General features: G+C 34.2%; 4 protein-coding genes and 1 non-coding gene across 11 annotated transcripts; 1 reads left to right on the top strand and 4 right to left on the bottom strand.

The window, feature by feature from the left end:
• The first annotated feature begins 688 nt into the window (after positions 1-688).
• Positions 689-3,929, top strand: LOC104735000 (uncharacterized). Of its 7 annotated transcripts, none has more exons than XR_015577864.1 (6): positions 759-1,117; positions 1,226-1,276; positions 1,380-1,513; positions 1,598-1,686; positions 1,782-1,971; positions 3,550-3,929. XR_015577864.1 is itself a non-coding variant. In XM_087481108.1 (6 exons), exons 1-5 carry the CDS (start codon positions 818-820, stop codon positions 1,956-1,958), a joined length of 762 nt encoding a protein of 253 aa, XP_087337234.1. In that variant the 5' UTR covers positions 759-817; the 3' UTR covers positions 1,959-1,971; positions 3,550-3,929. The 7 variants fall into 7 exon arrangements, 6 of the variants coding, with proteins under 6 accessions (XP_010453013.1, XP_087337234.1, XP_087337233.1 ...); XM_087481108.1 differs by having other exon boundaries at positions 1,771-1,971; XM_087481107.1 differs by having other exon boundaries at positions 1,768-1,971.
• LOC104735002 (elicitor peptide 5) lies at positions 2,048-2,683 on the bottom strand. The gene is made up of 2 exons (XM_019234343.2): positions 2,412-2,683; positions 2,048-2,311 (listed from the first exon to the last, which is right to left on the bottom strand). The coding sequence occupies exons 1-2, from the start codon at positions 2,547-2,549 to the stop codon at positions 2,186-2,188; spliced, it is 264 nt and encodes an 87-aa protein (XP_019089888.1). The 5' UTR covers positions 2,550-2,683; the 3' UTR covers positions 2,048-2,185.
• LOC147929176 (elicitor peptide 4-like) lies at positions 3,289-4,752 on the bottom strand. The gene is made up of 2 exons (XM_087481109.1): positions 4,550-4,752; positions 3,289-3,658 (listed from the first exon to the last, which is right to left on the bottom strand). The coding sequence occupies exons 1-2, from the start codon at positions 4,673-4,675 to the stop codon at positions 3,533-3,535; spliced, it is 252 nt and encodes an 83-aa protein (XP_087337235.1). The 5' UTR covers positions 4,676-4,752; the 3' UTR covers positions 3,289-3,532.
• A 3,219-nt stretch (positions 4,753-7,971) lies between these two features.
• On the bottom strand, positions 7,972-8,052 carry TRNAL-AAG (transfer RNA leucine (anticodon AAG)). The gene has a single exon. It is a non-coding gene; the product is annotated as a tRNA-Leu (tRNA).
• Positions 8,053-9,814: 1,762 nt separating this feature from the next.
• Positions 9,815-11,947, bottom strand: CYP78A7 (cytochrome P450, family 78, subfamily A, polypeptide 7). Its single transcript, XM_010454708.3, has 2 exons — positions 10,702-11,947; positions 9,815-10,562 (listed from the first exon to the last, which is right to left on the bottom strand). The coding sequence occupies exons 1-2, from the start codon at positions 11,695-11,697 to the stop codon at positions 9,948-9,950; spliced, it is 1,611 nt and encodes a 536-aa protein (XP_010453010.1). The 5' UTR covers positions 11,698-11,947; the 3' UTR covers positions 9,815-9,947.
• Between the last annotated feature and the right edge of the window lie 3,963 nt (positions 11,948-15,910).

Raw genomic sequence — 15,910 nt, 5'->3', positions numbered from 1 at the left:
TTCACACAATCATTTCCAAAGATATGAAGTTCCATGAAATATTTAAGAGCCTACTGACAGCTATTGGAAGATCATTGGAAAATGTGTCAGTATTACGCCGCAACAATAGAGAGCCATAACATATTGTGGAAATTAGATATTTGTGACAGAAATATCTGAAGCAAACCAATCAAAAGCATGTAGTAGTAGTAGTTAACAATTCGTTTTGATAATTGATATGTAAAGAAAAAGCTCCACATATCAGTTAAAAATTTCCAAAGAAAATAGAAATTAACAGTTTAAATATGTTTAGATATATTTTATCTAATGCATGTAGTTGTAGCAATGGTAAAAGCAATGCAAAAACCCATAAGGCTAATGTATACAACAGTCCCACATACAATTTCATTCTTTCTTCCCTGCAAATTAAACTAACCATCTTAACAAATTAAAATTACAACTAATATACAAATCTCAAACCCATAATCTCCCTGGTCGCAGGAAAAGACCAAATAATTAGTTCTTTGATCCATTTTTTAATAAATCATACAAATAAAGAGAATATCATTTATGTTGTGAACGTGGAGGCTAATTAAAAACTTTTTTGTTCCTAAATAATTGAGAGATGTGTGCATGATGGATTTCGGAGATATGAGAAATGTGTGCATGATGTGTGTAAAAGTGGTAAGTTTGTTAAAATAAGTAATAGGTTTATGTACTAAAAAAAGCATAAATGGAGGACTTAATATGCAATATCGTTATTTTGCATCTTCCACCTCGGTCCGACTGACCACAAAAGTGACAAATCGACTCGAACCAGAATCGAGCTCAACCCATTATGTTCTCGAAATTGCGATCACCGAATCCTGTAATCTTCGGGAATCCGATTCTCAATCACGGATTCATCCATAAAAATCTTTTCTTTCGCCGACGGGACACTCTCCGGCCGATCTCGCGATTGGCGAAGGGTTCAAACTCAATAGCATCTTCTTCTCCTTCTCCATTGTACTCGAATCCGCAGCAGGAGCCATCGATCTCTCCCCAATTGACGTCGTCCGTGGGACAGCCTCCTCTCCAACTCTCTCAATGGACATTTACACAGAAACACTTCATCTTGCTCAATGTCGTCGCTTGCGTAGTAAGCTTCAACCCCATCCTCCAATACTTAATTTAGCTCTTGGGTTTTAGGTTTTGATTCCAATTGCTCAGTAAAGGTCTCAGCTTTATCCACTTTTAACACTTGCAGACAGCAATTTCAGCATCGTGGCTCTTCTTTGCTGCGATTCCTACTCTTCTGGTTCGGTTTCTTCACCCTTTTTTTGGCTTTTAAATCCCTTTGATGATCGGATTTGGAAGGTTGATTTGAGTTCTGTATACTTTGGAATGTTGAAAAAAAAAAGGCTTTTAAGAAAGCAGCTGAGTCTCTTGAAAAGCTTCTGGATGTAACTAGAGAAGAGCTACCAGATACAATGGCTGCTGTTCGCTTATCCGGAATGGAGATCAGTGACTTAACTATGGAGCTCAGTGATTTAGGGTTTGTTTCCACATCTCCCACCATGAATTACTAATTTCTTTTGTTGTATCCTTTTTTGTAACTCTCTCTTCAATGTTTGTGTAGCCAAGGCATTACTCAAGGTGTTAGAAGCTCAACACGGGCTATTCGTGTAGCTGAAGATAGACTAAGAAGGTTAACAAACATGAATCCAGGTTCAGCCATCCACTTCTAAACTCTCTTTTTTCTCAAGCTGTAGGCTTTTCATGGTTAACTTCATTTTTTAACCTCATCAGTAGCTTCAATGCAGGAGGAGGTGGTGATTCGTCAAACCAAGACAGAGGAAAAAGAACCAATGGTGGCTAAAAAAGCTAGGAGCTTTAAGGAAGGGATCGTTAAAGGACGTTCGTTATGGCAATTGTTCTTCACTATCACTCGTTTCTCTAAAACCACCACAAGTTATCTTGCAAAGCGAGCTAAGAAGTAGAAGCGCCTAGAAGGTGATCGTCACTCAGATCCCACTTTTCTCTTACTCTTTTTGTTTTCAGAATCCGAGTCTAGCTTGAGTCTTATTGCTAGCTTAAGAACCTATTTTGATTGAATATGGAATTATATAACACTGACATCATTTTTCTTTGAGAAGTAAAACAAGTTTTGTTTAGAGAGTAAACAACTAAACAAGATGATCCAGTTCTACATAAAGAAGACTCTTAGCTACATGTCGTAGTTGTTAACTCCACCTCGTTTTCCTGAGCTAACCGGTTGCTTCCTTATCCTTCTACCCATTAGCTTGATACCCCTCGTTGTAGTTTCAATAGATGAATCTTCTAATTTCTCCTCCTGCACCACCAAATAAAAACAGTAGCTAAACAAACACACACACAAACAAAAAAAAAAGTTTTACAGAGGAGAGAGAGAGAGAAAGAATGATCAGTTTTACATTTTTTCTTGGTTTAGTTTTCGCCATGTCTGAAGAAGAAGAAGACGAACGTCTGAATCTCAGACATCTGATGAAATCCTTAACAGGTTGAGGAATGACCTTGCAACAATCTTTTTTGTTATCTTTCTCACGCTGCATCTTCTTTTATCTTGTGTGTGTGTGACTCTCTCCTCAAAATTGTCTTGGCTGCCAAAAAGATCACTCATCCTTTAAATGCAATTGTAAAGCGGCGAATTAGATCCATTTAAGAGTGGCAGTCTCTTTCTATTTTTTTAAAGATGCTAGTAGAAAACCATCAATCACTTTGACAACTAGTACACAATACAATGTTCCAGTTTGTGAGAACCCGTAAGCTCGATTGAATGATTGGTGGTTATCACGAACTTAGTTTTTCCAAATCCAAAATATCGATTTATAAAAATACCTTTTCCAAATAAGTAAGAGAAATCTTTGGTTTTAATCCTTGCAAATATTCAAAACTCAATACCATTTTGTAAATTTTTAGATAATGATTTATTAGTAGTATATTCGATGGTAGTTACATATCACGTGTATATAGCGAAAGGTAATAAATAGAGAATTTTCTTATTTACGTAACAGTATTAAATTTGGGGGTCGAGAGATACTATACTATTATTACTAGCAGTCCCACCTCATCGCTATCTTTCTTAAGAGATACGGAGAGCCAGACACCACCACATGACTGCACACTATACATGCAAAATAGTTCTTTTTTTAGCCAAAATTATTATTTGATTTGCTTTATGTTTTTTTTTTTTGTGATAAGGTATTTTGGTTATACATATTTCGAGGTATGAGATCGAATTGATCGTTATATAACAGGTTCATGTATTTGGCTTTCCTTTAAAAGACGATATGATCTTCTAATTTCTTATTATACAACTTGAACGATCCTCACCAGTAATGAAGTATTTTGTCTTAAGAAAAATAAAGGACTTGTACTCGTAGGACTTACAATCTTCAGGAATTATACAACACAAGTACTAAATTATACACTACATTACTAGCAGAAAAGACAAAGGAAGAATGTCTCCATAAAATTATTACTTAAATCGAAGTAAAATAAACTAGAAAGGCTTGTTCTTGTAATTGACACTTTTTTAGTTTTTACGTCCAGGCTTGCCGGAACTAACTTCTCTCGACTTCTGCACTACTTTCTTTGGTTTCGCGTATGCCCTCGACGACACTTCCACAACCTCAACTTCAACTTCAACTTCACTCTCCTCCTTTATATTTTCAAAAAGGTTTGTCATTCTTCATGATATATATAAAACAAAAGCACATACAAGAAAAATAGAAGTTAATGGGAGTGATGTGTCAGCACAAGAATTGAAGATAATCTTTTCTTTATGAGGTGTCAACATCAAATAATTAAAATTTCTATTTTATATTTCATTTTTAGATTTTTATTCATTATATTGTCCACCTAAAACCTCATGTAGATCTCTACAGTTTTATAATACTTATTTAAGGTCTAATTATATGACTTTGAGGTCACTAGTGAATGATTTGCTAACAGTTTCATCAATCACGTCAACTTTCATAAAATCCTTCAGAGACTAGTAAATATCACTAACAGTTTAAGCTTTTTGTTGTTTTGCTAAGCCAAGATAAATTGTTTTAACTTACTATAGCATAATATTTTAACTAGAAACTCCATATTAAAAACATGGTATAGAGTAAATATATACAAAGAGCATTACAGATCTACTTATATATAGTCAACTGACATTTATAATGAAATTCATCAAACTTGATATATATGGTTTCATTATAAGATCCATTACTAATATATTTGAACTGGAATCCTACAAAATTTAATACAACCACAACAGACCAACAAGAAAAGTCGCATTCAAAATCTTTGCAACCAATTTTCATTAAATGTACACACTATAGCTAGCCACAGTCTAAAACGAAAGTTCATCCCAAAAAAGCTTCTAAAAAGGAAAAACTAAATAACTATTAAAAAAAACTCATAATACATATATATGTTGAAGAAAAAGAAAAGGAAAAAAACTCGTAGCTTTTGAGGGAATATGTTGTACTATGAATCTTATGAAACAATAATTTAATATAATGGTCGTTTCAAGTTATTACAGATATTAATTACTTACCGGCAAACGACGATCATAAGGAAATGGCAGACGAAAAAGCTTGAGTAGGAGAGATCGGAAAGTTTGGTGAATGAACGTAAAAGGGATCCAAAGATAATAAGAAACTCCTCCTTCTTCTCTCTCCATCTTCTTCTCTTCTTTTTTAGAATGCTGCTTCGTGAGAAATAGCTAGCTTAGCTAATAAAGTGAGAGAGTTAGTGACTTGAGTTTAAAATATATATTAGCTCATATCCGTCGTTACACTAAAATTACAATATTATAAGATGGTTATACTATCTACCAAACTTAGTCCAATAACAACAGCTCACTTGGCGCGTTTTTTCGTATTAGTGCATGTTCCTATGAATAGAGTATTATTAATTTTAATTTTATCCCTGCAAAATTTATCTATTTCTGTTTTCCGATGTTTATTATATACTCATGTGCTCTACTTACATTAATAAAGATATATATATATATATATATATATATATATCTTTGTATTTTTGTTATTATTTGAACAATACTATACTTATTTGCACTTGTTGAACATGTTACTATTCGGACTAATGTAAGATCAATTTAGATCAATATCTGATGGATATGGATGTGAGCAGATTTACCAAACTTTTTAATAAATATGTATATATACTAAATTATAAGAATAAATATATAAATGGTAACTTTTCTCAATCTTGATTTCTTTTAGTATAAATAACATTTTTTGAGAATTATCAAAAATATACAACTGAAATCAAGAAAAAAAAAATATTGGACGATACATATATGTTCCTGTTTTCTCTAAAACTTTAATATACGTATATTATATATAACACATACGAATATCTTTGGTTCAACACTTCTTCGATCAATACTCCATCTGTTTCAATAAATTACGACATATGATTCCAAAACGAATGTGTGTTTGTTAACCTACACAAATAGATACTTTGGCTCTCGAGCTATAAAAGTCAGTAATCAGCAACAACAAGACTTGGAAATTGGTCGTTGTCAATTCACACCGTTTCTTAATATATGTCAAAGTCAAACTACCAAATGCATATAACATATATTAAAAGAAGTTGTATATATTTTTCCGTAAAAATACTTAAAATATTTTATATTACAACTTTCATTTATCATAGAATTTTGGTTAATCTTTTCTTATTTTACAAACTGACTTATACACAGTCAAGGATCACATGGTTCACGCAAAAGAAAACACATATTTATAACAATATACATCACGCATTCGAAGAGAATATTGTAAAGTAAATCAAAGGACTTTCTCCTAAGTCCGAACATATATATTAACAACTTGAAGTTGAAGTTGACTTTTGTTGAAAACTTGAAATGAAGACACGTTGAAGAATAAGAAACTAGGAATGTGACTAGTTGGTACCTCCACGCCTCCCGGTACTCGTTTGCTGCTTACCCCTCGAAGTCACACTCAAAACCTCTGTCTCTTCCTCTTCTTCTTGTGATGTCTCCACGACCTATAATTATATATACATAATTAGCAATTAGAAACTTCATATCGAAAGGAAAGATGTAAATAAGCTCAAGAAACCATTTACGGTACCATATTCTTTTCACATGTACCAAATACCATGCATGCATATATATATATATATATATATATATATATATATTATATATGAAGAGAAGAAGATGTCATTTGGCTACGAATTGTTCAAAAGTTCACAAGCATGTATAGTTGTAATTTGTAAATAAGGAAAGATAAAGTTTATGATTAAAATCATGAGAAACTCCGAACTGTCATTTTATGCTTTCTAACTCGGCCGGATTTTAATCATTACTTGAATATGCTATAAGAGGATATATGAATTTCATGTTAAACAGAAGATGCGACATATTCAAATATAATAAATACGATGACTTAAACTGGTATTTTTTTATATAATTACAGTTGCTTTCGATAGAAGTGATCCGAAACTTTTCGTATATTTTAGCTAAGAATTGTTGATTACACAGAGTCATATACTCATATACATAGTAGTATATTACTCACCGGAAAGTTATCACTGTCAGGAGTAGTTCCTAGAATGTGAAACCTGACGAGAAGTGATCGGAAGATATCGTGGATGAAACTAAAAGGGATGCAAAGATAAGAGCAATCTCCATTTTCTCTTCTTTCCTCTCCCTCCATCTCTTCTTCTTCTTCTTCTTTTTTTTTGTTTTCCAAATAACAAGAGACAAATTGGGTCATTTAATAAAGTTCGAAATCACTCATCATTTGTTCTTAGTCAACTTACAGCAATTAACTACGCTAAATTGTTATAATACATGGTAGTTCAATATATCAGTCTGATTGTAACAGCTCATCGGTCGCATCTATTCTTATTTTGTATGTTTCCCGTTTGTGATTTGTTTATGTACTTGTGGAAGAAAAGTATTGAAATTGACTTTATACTCGTCTGTGAGGATCATCATCATAACATAAACCAAATTTGATACGTGAGAGCAATCTATAATACTGATTGTTGGTGCGGAATTTAGCACCCCCGACATACCGACCTAAACCAGAAAATTAAATCGATTAGTTAACCAGGAATCCGGTTAACGGTCCTAATTAACGATCTATCTAAGGCCTGTTCGGACAAAGAGGCTAACAATGGAGAGCCGACTTCCCAATTCGCCTGACGACCGACTTAAGAAAGAAGTGACAACTTTCCATGTCTTATCTCAGATTTAAAGGAAATTAATATATTATGTAATCTAATGAAACTGTATAAAAGGGAAGATGTTTCTCTATTGTAAGGCATCCATCAATTGATACAATAGTTATATTTCTTCGTTATTTTTGAACAAAACCCTAATAAGTTTCCTAGAGATCTAAATCATTTTTCTTCTTAGTTTTAATCCGATTATTTGAAAGAATTTTTGAGTGAATTTGTTTCCCCCGTCAAACAAATTCATTGTGGAAACTTAGTTTCTACACTGATAAACAAGAAATATAATAACATTAAATTATCATAATTCGATAATTAAAAAGAGCATGTAGAAAGGCAAACACATGCGTGTATGAATGTATATTGTTGTTACACATGTAACAAATACAAACTTTGACAATTTAACGCAATAATCAGGGATATGTTTATAGTGTAACATATAACAATAAGATACGACAGATATGCTTTGCTAGTAGGTTTTATACGCCGAGTAAATTATTATGGTTGTTCAAAAAAAGAACATCTTGTATATGTTTTTATTATTTAAGTTTTAAGTCAACGAAATAAAACCAGATATTGTTAATAGCTGCAGATACATAATTAGAGTTCGGTTGATTTTAGTGATTTGAGTTGCAGTTTTAAACGTACTACAAATGGTTTGACAACGATATCTAAGATTGATATATCACGGATATGAAATTAATTAATTACAGAAGCAACTAGACATAATTTTAAAATTGAAAAAGGAAATGTTGACAGTGGGATTTGAACCCACGCCCTTTCGGACCAGAACCTTAATCTGGCGCCTTAGACCAACTCGGCCATATCAACTTGTTGTTAAGTTTACATATTTTAAATATATAACTTATAAAACTGTAAACATTAAATAATGAAAGGAAAAGGGTAATAAATTGGAGGAGGTGGTATGGGCCAATGTCACCTGAAGAATTGTCGGCCGCCCCCAGCCACTAACTTTGAAGCAGTGAGAAGTCAGTGTCTGAAAATTGAATAGTGAAGAGATAAAGACACGAGCCAAGTTTCAGAGATACGACTCCATGCATAGGTTTCGGTGTCTTTAATTTTAGGAATACAAAAGTAGATCAGCGACGAAACCTATGACTTCTCCTCTACCTCCATAATTTACTTCTCTGCTTTTTATTTTCTTTTTCCTTTTTTTTCCTGTCATATACTTGTAACTTTAACCAAAGAGTACTTGTTACATTAATATATCTATCTGGCCATGTATGTTCACTATGATTTTTTCCGTGGGATGAATAGTCTAGACCTCAAAATGAATTAATCGAAATTACTCTTTTTCTTTTAGTCTCGTAACTTTTTTAATTGTTTTTCTCAGTAAATCGTAGAGTTAATTTGCGGATGTTGTTGTCATAACTGATTTTAAAACTTTTTGATATTATATAGTAGTCTATGTTTTGATTGATAAATCTACTCGACAACAAAATCTAATACCAAAATATTATGTCATGTAAATATCTATTCATTAGAGAAATAAACGGCAACGTCACCGTCTCTGGAATCCTTCACCACCATCATAGCTTACTACGGGCCTATTTATTTTTGTCCAGAAAAGTTAACAGATTTTGTCTTAACATGACAAAGTTATATTAGTTCAATATTGATTTTCACTTCCAAATTATTTTCCACCGACAGATCAAACACACCAAAAAAATACGTGTGTGTGTGTGTGTGGCGCCATCCCTGATCATTCAGAAACGTGATTCCATTGCTATTGCTCTAGTTCTATGTGATGTGTTCAATGGTTTCTCTCTAATCAATTACAAGATATAGATCTATTGTTCATTGTTTTTTATCAAATGGGCGTATATATGTTTTATCTGCTCTTTAAGGCAGCTTCACACTCCTTTTATCTTTAACTCTAATTTTATTCCTCCTTCCTTACCGATCGAGTTGTTAGTTAAAAGTTTGAGTCGGATTCTTTTAGTCAATTTGTAGGTTTGCCACCTTGTTCTCCACCGCTTTTATTTGGTATCTCTATATGTTTCTAAGTTGTAAATAAAGGTTGAACATGCATAATTTAACTTTGCCATAACGACGGGTTTGAGAAGAAACATTGTTGTAGACTAATGACTATGACAACACAAGTTTCATAAATATATAATTTATATACATTAATGACTACATGGACATGGTATCATTTGTATTGCCTCTTTCTCCTCCATTATTACAAAATGACAACATATCTTTGGATAGAAATCACCGAGTAGAGGCACCAAATTGATTTAGATCGTCCAATTCTTAATTATAGCACAACCCTCTCAGTGTTTTGTCCACGTCCCATCCGGTTTGTTTCTATATTGATTCCAAAATATCTCATTTTCGCAAGAAAACAAGTGCAAATATTTCGATATTTTTAGAAAATACGTAAATAGCTAGGTACGTACGGGTAGAAGAAAGTCATAGCAGTTCAAAAGACCAAAATTGATATCGTCTTAGCCATTAGTTTTACTCAATTCATTTTCGACCCACTAAAGATAATAGTACATTGATATTAAATAACTACTATATATATATATATATATATATATATATATATTTTCAACTCTCGATGGAATACAAAAAACGGCAAGCAATCTGCAATCCATACCTCACGACAAAAAACAAAAACAAAAACAAAAACGGAAAAGGAAAAACATTGACAAAAGTCAAAACCCTAAGAACTTTTTTTTTGTTTGTTTGTTTATAACTTAAAATATTTCCGTTACAACGGCACGTAAAGGATGCTCCATCTCACAAGAAAGCTTCAAGACCTCACCAAGATCAACTGGCTCGGTCTGGTCCTGACCCCACTCGAACCGGCGCACCAACTCAGCCACCCACCGAGTCACAGTAGCTAACCCCATGTTCTTCCCCGGACACACCCTCCTACCGGCTCCGAACGGCGCAAGCCTTAAGTCCCCACCACGAATATCCACGTCAGCAATCCCGGTGAACCTCTCCGGGTCGAACTTCAGCGGGTCGGACCATACCGTCTGGTCGTGAGTAATGGCCCACATGTTGACCATTGCAGTAGTTCCCTTTGGAATCACCATGCCGTTGCTGAGCTGAACGTCTGACGTTGAAAGACGAGCCCACGAAAGCAGAGGTCCAGGAGGATGCAGCCTTAGAGTTTCCTTCACTACTGCGTTCAGGTATGGGAGTTTTGCTAGGACAGCATCTGCCACGTCAGCGTCGGTGCTATCCCTCACAGCCGTAACGATCTCGTCCCGCAACTTGGTTTGAATGTTAGGGTTTAGTACAAGCTCAGCCATGGTCCACTCTGTTAATAACGCTGCTGTATCTGTTCCTCGAAAGATCATCTCCTAGAAATTACATTTTTAAAAAAAAGGAAATTTAAAAATAAGCACCAATAAATGCAAAAAAACATTACAAGTAGACCGTTACGCACATATATACCGTTAAATTTAATGTGACTACTATTTTAATTTCATACGAACTTACCCATAAAACGGCGATCATGTCATCTTCTTGGAGCTTCTCATCACCGTCTAAAGACAACAAGACATCAACAAAATCTCCTATGTCTCTTTTCTTCTCCCTGGTACTGACTCGGTGTTCGTCAATGATACTCTTGACGAGGGTTCTGATTCGAGGAACAAGATCTGAGCAACGTTGGTTTAAACGAATAGAGTCGTAGAAATAGCCGAGCCATGGAAGATGATCGGACCAATTAAATGCACCCAAGAGCTCGAACCCTTCTCTAACCATTGATGTAAGCTCATCAAGATCCTCTTTCTGAGCCAGAGGGTCGTATCTTCTCCCAAAAACACTTCCCATGATGTTGTTCAAGGAGGCTAGTTGCAAGTGTTTCCTTAAAACGACTGATCCAGCGCCGTTTTGCTCCGCTAACACAGATTTCACCATTTCAGCGCAGTCTAGCTGGCGCCCAGCTTCGTGTGCTAAGATACGCCGAGGAGCGAATAGGTGAGTCGATGCGATCCTTCTTAACGTGCGCCAGTAAGCCCCGTTTGGTGCAAACCCTATGGCTCGGCTGAACATGAGACTCTTAGCGGACTGCTTAATCGGCCGGTCCGCGAAGTAAGGCGACATCAGGATCTCGCGAGCCGTGTTCGGCTCAGAAGCCACGATAACGGGCGTCGAACCAAGGCTGAAAGCCATAATCTCAGTGTTGGCTCGACTCCAAGCCATGGCGGCTAACGTCCGATGAGCCAAGCCGTGGCTGAGAGTGAAGAGACTGCCGAATACTGGTATGCCCCGAGGACCCGGTATCGCGACGCGACCCAACCGGTTACGCCCGTTCTTCCATGCGCCACCACCACCTCCGGCGAGAGCCCAAGTGAGTATGGAGAGAGAAACAAGGGCGAGGAAGATATAGCCGAGGACGGAGACATCATGTAGGTTTTGGGATCCAAAAACGGCAGGTAGTGCGATCATCCAGTAGCTCGTTTCTTTTGAAGCCAATTTCATCAACTCCATTTTTTTTTCTTTCTTTTTTTGTGGATGTACCTTTATTTTTACGTACGAACCAAAAGGTTTAGAATATAGCAAAAACTTTATATGAGAAGGTAAGTACTTTTTTTTCTTTCTTTCTTAAAGAGAAAAGTACTTGGAGAGGAACAATGGAGAAGTTGAAGGTAAAGGCATGTCTATATATATACCCACATGCATTTTTCGGCAGCGTTAATTAAATGCGTAATGCATGGGAAGAGAGAGACGTCGGTTTTGAAATGATTATATTTATAAGTAATGTTGATGTAAAAATCAAAATTATACTAGTATATATGGAGAAAATGGTATATAAGGTTAAAAATTCGGAGAGAATCACGTGGAGGGAGGAGGTGAGTCGCATGAATTAGTTTGGCGTTGGATGAAATGAAAGATATGTGTGTGCGAGAGAGGGCGTTATGATAATGAATTCCGCATTTTTATAAATTTATTCTTATTAATTAGCAATTTAATTTCGTTTGCACCGTTTTTTTTTCTTGGTTTTTGTTGTTTGCATCGATGTGAGTTAAAAGAGGATTCAATGTGAGGTTCGTTAAACGGAAAAAAAAGAATATAATGAGTCCGCATATTTCGGCTTAGGTAATACGAGAGGACAATAATGAATGTGTTCTTTAGAGAAAAAAAGACTACGAATCGGTTATAGAGAGTGGGGATTAAGAGAGTTGTGACGTGCAACGAGAGACTTGCCTTAACTAATTATCTCATATAGTACTCCAACAGATTCATCCTTATTTCTGTTTATGACTTTTCAATAGAATAGCAACTAGCAAGCTCACGAGTTTGTGTTTGCAGTAGAACGAGTGTTTTTTTAAAATGAGAGTAGAATGGAATATTTGAGTGTTTTTAGTATGTACTATGTAGTTTTAAAAGTATATTAGATAATATATGTAGTTTTACAGTTAATATTTGATGAATGAGTAATTCTAAAGTTGGAGAGATAAGGTGACATTTTTTACAATCTAAGAAAAAAGTTGATGAAAGAATTAGGATAGCAAAAGGAAATATTTTAGGTTTTTGTCCATCCCAAGTCAAAAGAATCACACGACTGTCTAAGTCATTTATATACAATATCGCCTCGACAATTTTTGTCGTATTTAAAACGATATATTAAACAATAAATTTAGCGATCGATCGGTTATTAATATTTTTTATTTCATTAAATCAATATAAGTATTTAATCATTATAATATAATTAATTATGAATTAGTTTCATATCCTATTGCTATTTTGTTGTGTTATTTCCAGGGTTTATTTGAACAATGTTTTGATCGATCAATCGATTACTAATAAATTAGTTTTTTCGTTAGATCATTATAATATATCCAGTCAACGATTAATCATAATATCTTATCACTATTTTGTTACCGATTTTTTTTTCTTTTATCTTATTTAGGTGATATATTAAATAATAAATTTATTAGTTACTAATAAATTATTATTATTCATTAAATTATTTAAATATATTTTAAATTTTCATATTGTTACATAAAATAATGATAAAAATATTGATTGGTAAATAAAAGTCGTTGACCAGAAGTTTTTGGAAACAAAACGAGAAACTCACCAATTCATCTACCGCGAGATTCTCATATTTTTAAGAGAATGGCGTTTCACATAATAAAAATTGCCTTTACGAGAACATATAATCTTTAATACGAACAAGGACAATACAAAATCACATTAGAAAACCAGTTAACGTACCAAACGTCACATGCAATTTGTATGTTGCATATTTCTAGCTCGTCGTTTACCGTTTTTCTTTTCAGATAATCTTTTGTGAATATTGAATAAAAAGCTTAACAAATTGGTGAAAGTTAGAGGAATCCGGGGTACTGGAATCTTAATGGCCGAGGTTGGTAGACACTTAAATCATCCATTCTTCATGCTTAACATATTAGGTAAAAGGTTCGAATTTCAACATCTATCAAAATGTTAAATCTGTATGGAAAATAAACCAAAATGGATCGGTGCTTAATTATCATTTCGTTTTCTTTAAACTAATGTAATTTTTTAAAAATGGTCAAAGAAAAGAAAAAGTGTGAATGGTGAAGAAGGGAGGTTTGGCAGGGAATGGGGCGGTAGACAAATAGGAGTAAATGATAGGAGACATGAACCATCCCAATGTCCCCTTAAGTACATTGTACCTTTCTATATGCATCCTATACATTCGTTCTTTGTTTCACAATCTATTAAGATAGTATATGTATATCACAATAAAACTAAAACAATATAGTTTGCATCTTTATTGATCTAAGTAGGCTTTTTATATATATATTGTGTTGTGGAATATATTTCTGCGATGTGGCGGTGACAAATTTCACGTTAATTTAGCTTACAGTTTTGACTTTTGAATAAAATTTGAGAGCATTTTCGATATTCGAGGTTTACGAAAATTTAATGATACGTGACGGTAACTATGGTTTAAGGGACACGATAACTAAGGTATAAGCAGCAGGATCTCAGCAAACCCAAAATTATATAATTAATGTCACAAGTCATAAAAACCGTGACGAGAAATTTTCCAAAGAAAAAACTATCTTATGAATACTTTGACCTACCGACAAGTTGTATGCAATGTTGGTTCAAACGTGTCAGTGGAGATCAATAAGTTTTGAATGAGAGTCCGTCTGATATGGTCAGGACGTTTCAACTCTTCTGACATTTTGGAAGCAAGAATTGGAAATGGCTTTGGTCGTCCATATGTTTTTGTATTGTGTACGCAAGGGAAACAAAGTAGAGACATGATCAATGAGGATAAAATCAAATATTTGATCTAAGATTAGAACTTTTACTCCTAATTCAAGTACAGTTCATGATATTAAGTCCGAGATTTCTTATATTTGAATGACATATATTGACACGAAGTACATCAATGGACAATTCGTGGTGGTGTTCAAATCGGCTTATCCTGAAATCTTTGGACCCCCAAACCACTATCTAGCTAGTGGTCTATCAATAATTAACTTTTAATAAATCATATATGGTTTATATTTTCCATGTAGAGCATAGTTTATCACCATTGCGCTTACAAATTGGTTTTCAATTTTTCATAAATGGAACGAGAAATAACCCTAAGGCAGGTAGAGACATGAAAGTTGGGCTGTAACAAGACTAAACATATGATGTTGACAGTTGACAGTTTCGTCATCTCTCACGATAGTAGGGGCCAACTTATATTTAGGCAAAATATAGACATGTCAATTGGACTAGTCCGATCTCTGTCCAAATAAGACTAAAAGATAAGCATGTGTTTTCTTGTCTTCTTTTTTTGTTGGTTGCAATCAATGTAAATTTTTTACATTATCAATCAATATACTACTCATAGGCTACAAATCTAAGTTATTTCAACTGCAGAAAGTATATTTTTTTTATATAAAAAAACACCCTTAAAATATAAAACTGATATCGAGTTTCAACAAGAAAAAGAAAACACTATGAATCAAGATAGTGCAACATATGTGTGTAAAATTACAACCACCATCAAAATTTGTATACGGAGGATGTTGATATTGTTTATATAAATCAGAAAAGACAACTAATTCAAACCAAATGCTAATAAACTTACACTAAACATAGTTAAATTAAACGCTCGATAATTTAGTTTCTTCTTGTTTTGGCAAGTAGCTTTGTTTGTTTTGGGCTTTCAGGACCGTTTCAAACTTGGTCGAATTAAGCCCTCCAAAAAAAACTCTAACCTGTTAACTTCTATGCGTGAAGAGATCCTTTTTGGGCTATATAAGCTCTTTTAAACTACAAAGACAGGCTTATTTCTTTACCTTTTGTTGTCTACAGGCCCATGCGTGTCTCAGAGACAGACGAATGAATTTTCTGGACTAAAATCTCTTTGGCCCTTCTCATCCAATTTTATTCTATTTAGCCCCAGTAAAAAGCAAATATTATTCTTAATAAAAGTTATTAAAGGTTAAATATAATTAAATGAATATGTCTTCCAGTAACTCAGTGGTTGCGAGTTCCATGCACACGCGCGTGCGCCCAGGATTCGAATCCTATTATGCAGGGTGTAACTAGGGTACAACTAGAGTGCAACTAGGGTACAACTAGAGTACAACTAGATTGCAACCAGTAAAACTAGGGATATGAGGTGCAACTGGTACAACTAGGTGTTCGGACAAAATTATAAGCCTAATAATTAGACATCCCACTTGTTTGTATGTATCTTACA

This window comes from Camelina sativa, chromosome 13 (assembly GCF_030686135.1).
Source record: "Camelina sativa cultivar CO46 ecotype springtype chromosome 13, ASM3068613v1".
Classification (NCBI taxonomy): Eukaryota; Viridiplantae; Streptophyta; class Magnoliopsida; order Brassicales; family Brassicaceae; genus Camelina; species Camelina sativa.
Note: the sequence above shows the minus strand (reverse complement) of the source record. Positions and strands in the feature narration are given on the sequence as shown.